This window comes from Balaenoptera physalus, assembly GCF_965194825.1.
Source record: "Balaenoptera physalus genome assembly, chromosome: 14".
Taxonomy (NCBI): domain Eukaryota; kingdom Metazoa; phylum Chordata; class Mammalia; order Artiodactyla; family Balaenopteridae; genus Balaenoptera; species Balaenoptera physalus.
Window position 1 is genome coordinate 52,033,892 of NC_138893.1, and position 13,370 is coordinate 52,047,261.

The 13,370-nt window shown below is 38.0% G+C and overlaps 1 protein-coding gene across 7 annotated transcripts in view; it reads left to right on the top strand.

Annotated features, from left to right (window-relative positions):
• Nucleotides 1-13,370, top strand: part of HPSE2 (heparanase 2 (inactive)) — a gene marked incomplete at its 5' end in the record, with an annotated part of 626,538 nt that overhangs the window by 46,953 nt on the left and 566,215 nt on the right. For all 7 annotated transcript variants that reach the window (XM_082425203.1, XM_082425208.1, XM_082425205.1 and 4 more), the window contains one exon: nucleotides 8,691-8,852. In XM_082425203.1, the coding sequence (XP_082281329.1) occupies nucleotides 8,691-8,852 (162 nt within the window). The remainder of the gene's footprint in view (nucleotides 1-8,690; nucleotides 8,853-13,370) is intronic.

Here is a 13,370-nt window from a genome sequence, read left to right on the forward strand (position 1 = left end):
GGAGGCAACTGGAGCTCACCCTGGGGACATAGACACTGGCAGAAGCCATTTTGGGGAGCTCGTTATACCATGTGGACACTGGTGCTGGCAAATGCCAATTTGGAATTCTCCCTCTAGCTTATTAGCACTGGGACCTGGCCCCACTCCCAGCCTATTGGTAACAGTACTGGAATGCCTCAGGCCAAGCAACTAGCTGGGCAGGGACACAGCCCCACCCACCAGCAGGCAGGCTGCCTTAAGATCCCCTAAGCCCACAGCCACCCTGGGAGAAGGCCATGTCCACCAGAGGGCTGAGAACTGGGCCTGACACACCCCTGTTGCAGGCATTAACCTTGGGACACCCAGGGCCCTGCAGCCAGAGACCCCGGGACCAAGCTCTGTCCATCAGTGGGCCAACAGCAGCCCCAGGGCCACTGCAGCCCTGCAGCCTGCGTGGCAAGACCCAGCCCACCCACCAGCAGGCTGGAATAAGCTTTGGGACACCCTGGACCCTGCAACCAGCCCCACCCACCAACTCCAGGACCTCCAGAGCCCTGCTTCCAGGTATCTTGGACATGGCTCCATCTACCAGTGAGCCAACATTAGCCCCAAAACTCCCAGGGCCTTGGCCCCACCCATCAGTGGGCTGACACCAGCTATAGGACACCTGGGCCCTTCAGCCAGCAACCCCAGAACTCAGCTCTGCCTGTCAGTCGGCTGGCTTTAGCCCCAGGACCCAACTTCACCCACCGATGGGTGAGCACCAGCTCCAGGATCCCCTGGGCCCCAACTCCATCCATCAGCAGGTGGACACGAGTCCCAGGACCACCATAGCCTTGCAGCCTGCTGTACCAGGACCCAGCCTACCCACCAGGCAGCCAACCCCAGCTCTGAGACACCTGAGGCCCCTCAGCCAGCTGTCCTGGGATCTGGCCCCACTCACAAGCAGGCCACAAGCTTTGGGACACCCTGGACTTAGCCAGCTGCATCAGGAGCTGGCTGCCTGCCAGTGGGCCAGCACCAATGCCAGGGCCCTGCAGCCAGAGATCCTAGGAGTCGGCTCTGCCCATCAGTAAGCCAGCAGTCACCTCTGGACCCCCTGGGCCCTGACCCCATCAACCAGCAGGCTGATACCAGCCCTGGGATCCTCTGGGCCCCAGCCCCACCAACTAGCAGGCCAACAGCAGCTCTGAGATACCTTAGACTCCTCAGCCAGCCACTTCATTATCCAGCTCCACTCATCAGCAGGCCAACATCAGCTTTGGGACACCCTAGAACCTGCAGCCAGTTGTGTCAGGAACCAGCCCCACCCACTGGCAGGACACACTAGATCCAGGAACCCAGGTCTCACAGCTACCAACTCCAGAACCTGGCTCTGCCCACCAGTGAACCAGCACTAACCCCAGGACCCCCCAGGGTTCCACAGACAGCCATCTTGTGACCCAGCTCCTCAACCAGCAGCTAGCAACCTCCACATAAGGCAGGGCCTGGCAACCAACTGAACTGTGGATAGCCATGCCTACAAGACTGCCCACAGCAGTCAGCCCTCCACAACAGAAGGACCCATGCGGCCCACATAGGGGGCATGCCTAGAGCATACGGTTCTGGTGACCAGAGGGGAGTATGCTGCTGGGATGCATAGGATGTCTCCTACAAAAGGCCACTTCTCCAAGGCTGGGAAATGTAACCAACCTACCAGATATATAGAAATAAAAACAGCAAATTAGGCAAGATGAGGCAACAGGAACAAGTTCCAAATGAAAGAACAAAATAAGACTTCAGAAGAAGAAATAAGTAAAGTGGAGATAGGCAATCTACCCAATAAAGAGTTCAAGGTAATGATTATAAAGACGGTCAAAGAACTCGGGAGAAGAATGGATCAATAGTATGAGAAGTTTGAAGTTTTAAACAAAGAGTTAGAAAATATAAAGACAAACCAAACAGAGATGAAGAATATGATAACTGAGGTAAAAAATACACTAGAAGGGATCAACAGTAGTTTAAATGATACAGAGGAACAGATTAGTGAGTTGGAAGACAGGGTAGTGGAAATTATTGAAGCTGAACAGAAAAGAAAAAAAAAGAAAGAAATGAAGACAGTGTAAGAGACCTCTGAGACAACATCAAGTGTATTAACGTTCGCATTGTAGGGTCCCAGAAGGAGAAGAGAGAGAGAAAAGGGCAGAGAACACATTTGAAAACTTAACAGCTGAAAACTTCCCTAACCTGGGAATGGAAACAGACATCCAGGTCCAGGAAGCACAGAGAGACCCAAACAGGATCAACCCAAAAGGACAACACCAAGTCACATTGTAATTAGAATGGCAAAAATTAAAGATAAATAAAGACTATTAAAAGCAAAAAGGGAAAAGCAACAAGTTACATACAAGGGAACTCCCATAAGGCTGTCAGCTGAATTTTCAGCAGAAACTCTGTAGGCCAGAAGGGCATGGCATGATATATTTAAAATTATGAAAGGGAAAAACCTGCAACCAAGAATACTCTATCTGTCAAGGGTTTCATTCAGATTTAGAGAGATCAAAAGTTTTACAGACAAGCAGAAGCTAAAAGGGTTCAGCATCACAAAATCAACTTTACAAAACTGTTAAAATGACTTTTTAAGTGAAAAAGAAAAGGTCATAACTAGAAACATGAAAATTATGAAAAGAAAAAGTTCACTGGTAAAGGCAAATATATAGTAAGTGTAGTAAGTCAGTGACATACAAAGCAAGTGGGAAGATTAAAAGACAAAAATAGTAAAATCATCTATATCCACTATAAGTAGTTAAGGGAAAAACACAAACATGTGGAAGGTAAACAGTATGCTACTAGACAAATAATGTATCACTGAAGAAATCAAAGAAGAAATAAAAAAAAATCTGGAGACAAGTGAAAATGAAAACACAATGATTCAAAATTAATGGGATATAGCAAAAGCAGTTCTAAGAGGGAAGTTTATAGTGATTCAAGCTTTACCTCAGGAAAGAAGAAAAATCTCAAAGAAACAAACTAACCTTACACCTAAAGGAATGAGAAAAAGAAGAACAAACAAAACCCAAATTTAGTTGAAGGAGAGAAATCATAAAGATCAGAGCAGAAATAAATGAAATAGAGACCAACAAAAAATAGAGAAGCTCAATGGAACTAAGAGCTGGTTCTTTGAAAAGCTAAACAAAATTGATGAGCTTTCAGCTAGACTCATCAAGAAAAAAAGAGAGAGGGCCCAAATCAGTAAAACCAGAAATGAAAAAGAAGTTTACAACTGACACCACAGAAATAGAGAGGCTCATAAGAGATTGCTATGAACAATTATACACTGATAAAATGGGCAACCTAGAAGAAATGGACAAATTTCTAGAAATGTACAATCTCCCAACTGAATCAGGAAGAAATAGCAAATACGAAACAGACCAATTACCAGTAATGAAATTGAATTGTAATAAAAAGTTCAAGACCAGTTGGCTTCATAGGTGAATTCTACCAAACATTTAAATAAGAGTTAAAACCCATCCTTCTGAAACTATTCCAAAAAATTGCAGAGAGAGGAACACTTCCAAACTTATTCTATAAGGCCAGCATCACCCTGATACCAAAACTGGACAAAGATACCACAAAAAAAGAAAATTACAATAGTTAACTGTATGAACATAGATGCAAAAGTCCTCAACAAAATATTAGCTAACTGAATCCAACATTATATTAAAGGATCATACACCATAATCAAGTGGGATTTATCCCAGGGATGCAAGGATTTTTCAGTACTTGCAAATCAATCAATGTGATACATTACATTAACAAATTGAAGAATAAAAGCCATATGGTCATCTCAATAGATGCACAAAATGCTTTGATAAAGTTCAACATCCATTTATGATAAAAAAATCTCTAGAAAGTGAGCATAGAGGGAGCATACCTCAACACAGTAAAGGCCATTTATGACAAACTCATAGCTAACATCATGTTCAATGGTGAAAAGCTGAACACATTTCCTCTAAGATGAGGAACAAGACAGGATGTTTACTCTCACCACTTTTTTTTTTAAAAATTCATGTTTATTGAGGTATAATTACATATAAGGAAATTCACCCATTTTATGTGTACAATTCAGTGAGTTCTGACAGACCTATATGGTCATGTAACTACCACCACATAAAAATATGGCACATTCCATCACCTCCCGCAAACTTCCCTCATATCCCTTTGTGTTCAATAATCTCCGTTTCTCTTGCAATCACTGATCTGATTCCTGCACAATAGGTTTGCTTTTTCCAGAATGTCACTGTGATGATTAATTCTATATATAGACTTGTATGGGCCAGAAGCGTGCCTAGATACTCTCACCACTTCTATTCAACATAGTTTTGGAAGTCCTAGCCACAGCAGTCAGAGAAGGAAGAGAAGTAAAAGGAATCCAAATTGGAAAAGAAGAAGTAAAACTGTCACTGTTTGCAGATGACATGATACTGTACATAGAAAATCCTAAAGACACCACCAGAAAACTACTAGAGCTCATCAATGAATTTGGTAAAGTTGCAGGATACAAAATTAATATACACATATCTTTGCATTTCTATATAACAATGAACTATCAGAAACAGAAACTAAGGAAGCAATCCCATTTACAATCACATCAAAAAGAATAAAATACCTAGGAAGAAACCTACCTAAGACCTGTACTCAGAAAACTATAAGACACTGGTGTAAGAAATTGAAGATAACACAAACAGATGAAAAGATAATTACGTGTTCATGGATTGGAAGAATCATTATTGTTAAAATGACCATACTACCCCAGGCAATCTATATATTCAATGCAATCCCTATCAAAATATCAATGGCATTTTTTTCATAGAACTAGAACACAATTTTTAAATTTGTGTGGAAACACAAAAGACCCTGAACAGCTAAAGCAATGTTGAGAAAGATGAACAGATCCAGAGGTATTATGCCCTGACTTCAGACTGTACTACAAAGCTACAGTAATCAAAACAGAATGGTACCTACACAAAAACAGATGCACAGATCAATGGAACAGAATAGAGAGCCCAGAAATAAACCCACACATTTATGGTCAATTAATCTATGACAAAAAAAGCAAGAATATACAATGGGGAAAAGCACTCTCTTCAATAAGTGGTGCTGGGAAAACTGGACAGCTACATGCAAAAGAATCAAACTGGACTACTTTCTCACACCATATACAAAAATAAATTCAAAATGGATTAAAGACCTAAATGTAAGATTGAAAACCATAAAACTCCTAGAAGAAAACATAGGCAGAACACTCTTTGATATTAATCATGGCAATATTTTTTGGATCTATCTCCTAAGATAAAGGGAAACAAAAGCAAAACTAAACAAATGGACTTAGAAAGCTTTTGCACAGCAGAGGAAACCATTGCGAAAAGGAAAAGACAATCTACTGAATGGGAAAAAAATATTTATAAATCATATGACCGATGGGGTCAGTCACATGTGAGATTATATATATGTGTGTGTGTGTGTGTGTATATCACATCACATCTTTATCCATTCATCTGTTGATAGAACAGTGGAATATTACTCAGCCATAAAAAGATGAAATCTTGCCATTTGCAGCAACATGGATGGACCTGGAGGGTATTATGCTTAGTGAAATAAGTCAGAGAAAGACAAATACTATATGTTATCACTTATATGTAGAATAATCTAATAAACGAAAGAATGAATATAACAAAACAAAAAGACACAGATATAGAGAACAAATTAGTAGTTACCAGTAGGTAGAGGGAAGGCGGGGAGGGGCAAAATAGGGATAGGGGATTAAGAGTTACAAACTACCATATATAAAATAAATAAGCCACAAGGATATATTGTACAGTACAGGGAATATAGCCAATATTTTATAATAACTTTAAATGGAGTATAATCTATAAAAATATTGAATCATGATTTTGTAGACCTGAAATTAATATAGTATTGTAAATCAACTATACCTCAATAAAAAAAGATTCTATATTGCAAATCTATGTTTTCCCCAAACATTGTTGAAATGTACTTTTTAAGTCTAGGACGTTTGTTAGGCCATGCCCATTGTTTTCTTTCCTTACTATTCTTAATATTAGGTAATTTGTTCACTTTATTTCAAGGTTCTGGCTTAAATGACGTTGAGGATATCAGTTGTAATTATGCTTCTTCTACCTTCTGCACAATACATTTGTTACATAGGAAATAGAGAGTTTAGTAGATATTCTACCCTTTGAATTAGACTTCTATTAGAAGATATCAGGATAATTGAAACCTCTTTTTCCTCTTTGTAGTATATTTTGGTACAAGTTTTGTAATGTTTTTTGGGAAAGTATCATCCGTATTTCTTTTCTGGATAGATCAGCTGTGGCATGCTACTGTATAGTATAAAAAGGTTTTCTATTTCCTCAGTTTTACTGTTTACCATACTTTACTATTAAGTTCTTGAGTTTCTATATAGGAGTAACTTCTGGAAAGATCAGTGGATTTGGCTTTGAAAATTTCTGGATTTGGGGACTGACCATGATATGTGAACTTGAGCAAGTCACTTACGCTTTGTGGACCTCAGTTTTTCCATATATAAATTAGGGATAATAATATTACTCATTATCATTTAGGATTACAAAACAGATTAGGATTTCAAAAATAGATGACTATTAATGGTTTATACAAATAGTGCCTTTATGTTACATAACAAGAAACAAAAGATAAGCAGTCTAGCACAAGTATGGTAGCTCAATAATGACGTTAGGGGACTTAAGCTCTTCCCATCTTCCTGTTCACCACCCTTAGTGCGTAAGACCTTTGCCCTCTTGCTTCTTGATTCATTGCCACAAAATGGCTACTATAACTTTGTTTGTGTTTTAGGCATAAAGAATAGGAAGGACTAAAGGGCTGAAGGAAAAAAAACTGGTCTTAGTGAAGTTCTGTCTTCTAATTTGGCCAGGGAAGTCCTACTAGGGATGTGTGCCTGCAGCTCATTGGCCGGAAGCATGTTACATGGCCACTCTTTGCTTCAAGGAAAGCTGGAGAATTGTATATTTTAGCTCTTCAGTCTCTGTAGTAGAGGAAGGCAAAGGAGAAGGGATTGTGTTTAGGATTTGGCTCAGCTAGTCAACAATGTCTGCTTTCATCGATGGTTGGAAGGATTCAATGATACACTATATTTAAAAAATTTTACAGAGTGTAATTTAAATAGAGGTATACTGTATTCATTATTCCTCTTACCTTCTATTGATGATCTTATAAACTAGAGTGTATTCTTAAATTTATTCTAATTTTGTATTCAAGGCTCAGAAAATCTATGAGATTATTACTTACTTGATTGTTAAATGAGTGCACCTTATTGCCTACATGCTAGAAATTGGTATAAATATGTTTAGGCATAAATATTGCATTATTTCCAACCAGCTCCTCTATTCTTATCTAAGAGTGAGTGAGGACCATTCTTACATCTGGCTAATCTTTGTCAACCACACATCCTAATGCTCAGAAGGTAGAAGTTGTCATGGGTTTGTTTTTATATCTGATCTTCTCTTTTAGGGCTCTTTTGATGTGTTTGAAAATCTTTTGCACAGAATGATGATCAACCCTTCATGTCACATGCCCTATTTTCTCTTAGGTGTCATTGATATTGCTTAAAGAGCCAAATCTTTCCTATTGGTACCATTGACATGGGCGTTAGTTTTTCTTTTCCAAAGCCGTTGGTGTCAGTAGTGGCAGAGCAGTTTTTTTATTTTTAGCACTTTTTTTCCCTAAAATCCTTTAGTTTGTTATGTAAAACTTGAAAGTTTCTAGAGTTGTCATTCCGATTGCTGCTGATAATATCATTTGTCCCTATGATAATCAGCTGAGTTATCTTTTAATTTGTAAAAATAAACAAGTTACTTCAGGACATAAAAGGTCCCTGATTTTTGGGCAGCATTCTAGATGAATGTTTGTTTTTGAGAAGGGCTGTTTTCTGGAGAATACATATGCTTTGAGTGAAAATCATACTGAAGTGTGAAAGGCAGCCTATCACGAATAGGAAAATAATTGGGAAAGAGGCAGTTCTCCAAAGTGACTCTAGCCCTACTCTTGCTTTCTTCAGTGACCCACAAAATACTTTTATATACTTTATATATTTAAAGGGCAATTAATGAGTCTGAGTATACTCAGAGGTACATGAAAAATAGCAGTAGAAGTCCTAAGCAGTCATACCACAGAATGGCAGCTTTCATTTGAGCTGAATGAGCTGGCTGGGGGATAAATTTGAAAACAGGCCAAGTATCCTGAATACACATGCTGGTGCTATCACCCAGTCCTACAGCCTGAAGTAGAGGGAATGACCTTCATAGTCACTAGTATTCAGGCAAAGTCGTATTATTTTTCCCCATGGTAAAAGATGTTAAGAAAAGGGACCAGGAGGCACATAAGTCCTGGATGTGAGCTGAGAAGGGGAATGGAGGAGTGAGAATCTTAAATGAGGTCAGAGAAAGCTAAGAAACAGAAATCTCCAGAGAATTTGGAAATGACCAGAGAAACTTGTAGGATGCATCATGAAGTAGGAGACCCTTCAGGTTTATTATTTCTGAATCTCTTCACTTTGATGAAAATGCTGGTAGTTTATAAATTCTGTCATATTGGGTGCAACAGGACTTTGATGTATATATGGCTTTTGTTTTGTTTTGTTTTTTGCTGCCTGTCTTCTTTCTTTCTTTTTTTAGACATTGTTCGAAGTGATGTTGCCTTGGATAAACAGAAAGGCTGCAAGATTGCCCAGCACCCTGATGTTATGCTGGAGCTCCAACGGGAGAAAGCAGCTCAGATGCACCTGGTTCTTCTAAAGGAGCAATTCTCCAATACTTACAGTAATCTCGTATTAACAGGTAAGGTTATTGGCGTCGGCTGGAATCTTAGAGCACTGTAGATTGATGGTCTCCATCAGTTAGCAACTTGATGCTTGGGAGACACTAAAGTGGGATTCAGATGAGCTGCATCTGTCTGTCTTTTCCCACTTATCCCTTTTAAAATTGTGATGACTCTTATATTCATATAAAAATATTTATTACATTTTGCAGATGTATTTTGGCTTGAGGTTATGGGCGGTTCAGCATGTGTGTTCTCAAAAGAGAGAACCAATGAAAACCTAATGAAGCCTTGTAAAAATATGACTTTTTAGATGTGTGCCAATAGATTTGAGAAAATTACTAAATTTGGTGTCTAAGAAGCAGCTATTTTCCTCTTTCTGTGTATGCCCTTTCTGTGAACCCAGTGAATATAAAGATGAAATGTAAAAGAGATAATGATCCACAGGCAGAGCTGAGAATGTTCTATTCTTGGTGGAGTTTGAAAATATCTAGGGAATTTGATTTTCTTTTTAAGAACAAAGAGGCTGTGAGACTGAGCCATACTCCTTTACATCCTTGGTTCTAGGAGGGAAGTGAATATATGTGAGAGCTCAAAGGAGAAACAACTTTTTGCAGGGCTGCTGCAGACTTTGCTGGTAAAGAGCATGTGAGTTGCATGCCTTTGTCAAGCTTTGGAAAAAAATTCTAATAGCACACTCTAATGTGAGAATCATGTAGGACTTGGATGAACTAAGAAGAGCAGTCTGAGTTACCTCCATTTTCTTAAGGGAATGCAAGGCAGATCTGAATTATATTGATTCAAATAAATTTTAATAAACCAAAGTGTGTGTTTTCCCTTGTGTATGAATATTAAAAAAATAAAAAGATGGAATGCCTGACAGGCTGTGAACATCTCACACTTATTTTTGTAAACTCCAAGTTAGGAAAATTTAAAAATTTTTTACAGGCTTCCTGGCATTTCACCAGGTTGCTTCCAGCAACCAGGTTGTTTTGCTTTTGAAAAAGCACAAGTCTCTTCTGACTCTATATCTGTACCTGGTGGAAAACTCAGCAGCATGAGATGAAAGCCAGATTTAAATGTGGCTTTGGAGAGCAGAGAAGAGGATTATAGATTTCATAAGTATAGGCCCTATATTTTGTTCTTTGATAGGTCATTAAGGAAGGAAAACTTAAAAGTGATTTATGGCTAATAAATCCTAAATTGGTTAGTGAAACTGTGTTTAAGTTTAGATGTTTGGGAAGAACATATTTTTCTCCAAATTTCTTCAGTCTACCTCAAATGTACAAATAGTACATGTATATAGTATTTTCCAATTCAGTTATTGGAAATGCAGTATTTTAAGCTATCCTTATTCTAATATTTTTAGGCATACATTAGAGATGTCAGACCCTGTGTTCTTTAATGTGGCATAGAAAGAGCTTAGGGTAATTCTGATCCTAAACTGTGCATCCAGAGTGTGGCTTGAAGGCATATTATCTTTGAAAACACAAGTGCTCTATTGAGTTCAATGGAATTTTTTCTAATTCTCAGTAACATAATCCCTTTGGATGTTTATTCTCAGTTCAAACTGTTGGAGTCAACATTGTCAACTTTTACCCTGACAACTTGCTTACTTTCTACTAAACAAACTTACCCTAGAGAAGAGCCTCTTTCCTGCTCTCACTTCTCCCAAGCTGCTTCAAAGAGCCCTCAGGCATTTTCCACATTTTTCACCCAAATGCCTGTTGCAGAGGTGGTACCTTGCTGCAGACAGAGCATTTGGTGTGCCCTGGGTTGTTTACGTGAAAGTTCAAAAGGTTTTGGTGCCAGGTGTTGAGAAGAGATGGAGTCATTTCATTTTAGCACCAATGGTAAAACTATTTTAATATCCTTTAACTAAGTCTTTGATTTTACACAGTGTAGTTTTCTAATTGTTATGAAGTTTAATCCTTGATTTCTTGTATAAATTTTGAGAACATGGTCTCCAGACAGCTAAACATAATATTTAAACATAACTAAACTAACTTCTGTAAATATTTCCCTTTTCGGTGATGAATGTATATTGGTAAGGAGGGTGAGGTTGAAGGGGCAGAGACCTCTCAAATGAAGTGACTTTCTTTACCAACATGTTCAGAACACCTACCCTAGGATTTCTGCTTGGTGATGTTTTACTTATTTTGTATAACTCTGGCATAATGTTTGAAATGTCTGCCATGAAAGTATGTGGGAACAGGATGAGGAAACTGGGCCTCCAAAATCTCAGAAAGAGATCACTTTTTAATGTCTCTGCTCTCCCTTCAACCCCTCTCCCCAATTATTTACAGAATTTCATGTATATATGTAGCAGTGTATCATGATTGTTTCCTGTTAGTGGTCAGTTAGTGGTATAGTCTTTATTTTTAAATTGGACAACTAAGTTAACAGTTGAGGAAAAAAATTAATAAAGTGATTGAAATGTCAGTATAGTAAGAAATTAATAAAGTGATGGAAATGGCAGCTGCTTAAAAGCTTGTTAAAAATGATGGCTCTTGCCCTTCACCTCACAAGCAAGCCCTCATTCTTAGGTGTTCCATCTTTAGCTGATCTGACTGTCAGCATTGAGGTGAGAGGTATGCCTTCATATTCTGCATTCTAGCTTGTGATCTCTCTTAAACAGCCATCCTTCAGATGAGGGCAAATGATATTCTAGCTTTGAGGATCTTCTGAATATTTAATAAAAGGAAAACAACTCTACAGTTCTAGTGACAACCCAGTTAATGGAAACAAGTGGTCCTCATTATACAATATTTTTTAAAAAATGGATTGTATTTTTGCATGATATTAAACATGTCTTAATATCTTCATGTGAATGATTTACATGGTATTGGAAATAATGTTAGCCTCACCTAATCTGGAAGGTTGTTGAAGTAAACTCTAAGGTTATGTGAAGGTGATGGAGGAATTCCAGGAGAACATCAGTGATAGAACTGTTTTAAATATGCTGCAGTTTTTCACACTGACTCACCAACACATGCATGTAATCTTGTCCTGTAGCTTCTTGAATCTGAGAGTATTAAATGTCACTGTGCATGTTACTCAAGGGATGATAAATGAAAGGGAGAGTTTGGTAGGTGACTTTAAGAAAGAACAGTGATCATGTCTTCTGTATCTTTGTGCTCTCATGATTCTTAATGTGATAATGCTCTATAAGTTTGTTGAAAATGTTCTGCTGTGTACACATTGTAAGTTCACTCAAAGACTACTTTTTAAGGGTTAATTTGGACATCTATTAAATAACTGTTTATAGGTATGAATTTAGTTATTTGTCTCCCCTCCCCTGGCGAACACCCCTCTTTTGAGGTATAAATTGAACTTTTGTGGCGGATGCCTACACTAAATCAAATGAAAAACAGAAAATAAAAAGTTAAAAGCCAGCCTTAAGGGGCAATACACTTTCTAGGATTTTCTTTAGAACATAAACTCCCAGAAGGCAAGGAATATTATATTTGTGTTGCATTCTTCATAGTAAGTAGAACATAGTGTATGATCCTGTAATGAAGTCAACTTTTAAAAAATTTGTGTTGTGAAGTCATCTAGTCAACTCTTGTTTCCAGGTAGCCTGAACCGTATAGCCATTATAAATGGATGGCATTAGTCAAGATGCTTTCCAAAATTCCTTTATGAGGACTCTTGTTATGTTATTGTCTGCTACGTATGGTTTTGTACCTCTTCTTTCAGTCATTAGATTCCAAAATATACTGAGATTCCTGTGGTTAGCTTTATTTTATTGTATTACTGTGGTAAATGAATTGAGCAAAAGAGGCTCATACTTCCCTGTTGTGGCCAATCTTTCTAACTTCAGTCGAGCAAAGGGCTCAAATAAGTGTTCTTTCAGTTCTCAAAGGACTATATCCAGGTCTGTTTAATTATTTGCATTATATTCCATAGTATTGAATGTAACATACTTTATTTTACCATTTCCCTATTAATGTATATTAATTTCTATACATATTTACACATTTATTTCTGTAGAATAGATATCTGAAAGTGGATGTCTGGGTCAAAAGATACATATTTTTAAATTTTATGAATTCAGGTTTATTGAGGTGTAATTTACATTATAGTATAAATAAATTTGGACAGGTTAATATATTATAGAGTCATATAACTGTCATCACCATCAAGATATAGAACATTTCCGTCACCCTAAAAATTCTTTTGTCTCCCTTGGCAGTCACTCTCCTTTCTCAACCTCCAGTCCTTAGCTGTGTCTGATCTGATATTTGTCCCTAAGTGTCATATCAATGGAAAAATAAATTAGTTGTGTGTGTTTGATTGTTTTCACTTAGCATGATTTTTTTTGAGATTCAGTCATCTTTTTGCACATATTAGCAGTTCATTTCTTTTTGTTGCTGAGTAATATTTCATGTTAAGAATATCCTACAATTTATTTATCCATGCATCTGTTGATGGACATTTGGTTTATTTCTAGCTTTTGGTGATTATGAATAAAGCCAATGTAGACATTTACTCTCAGATCTTTGTGTTGACGTATGTTTTCATTTCTCTTAGGTAGG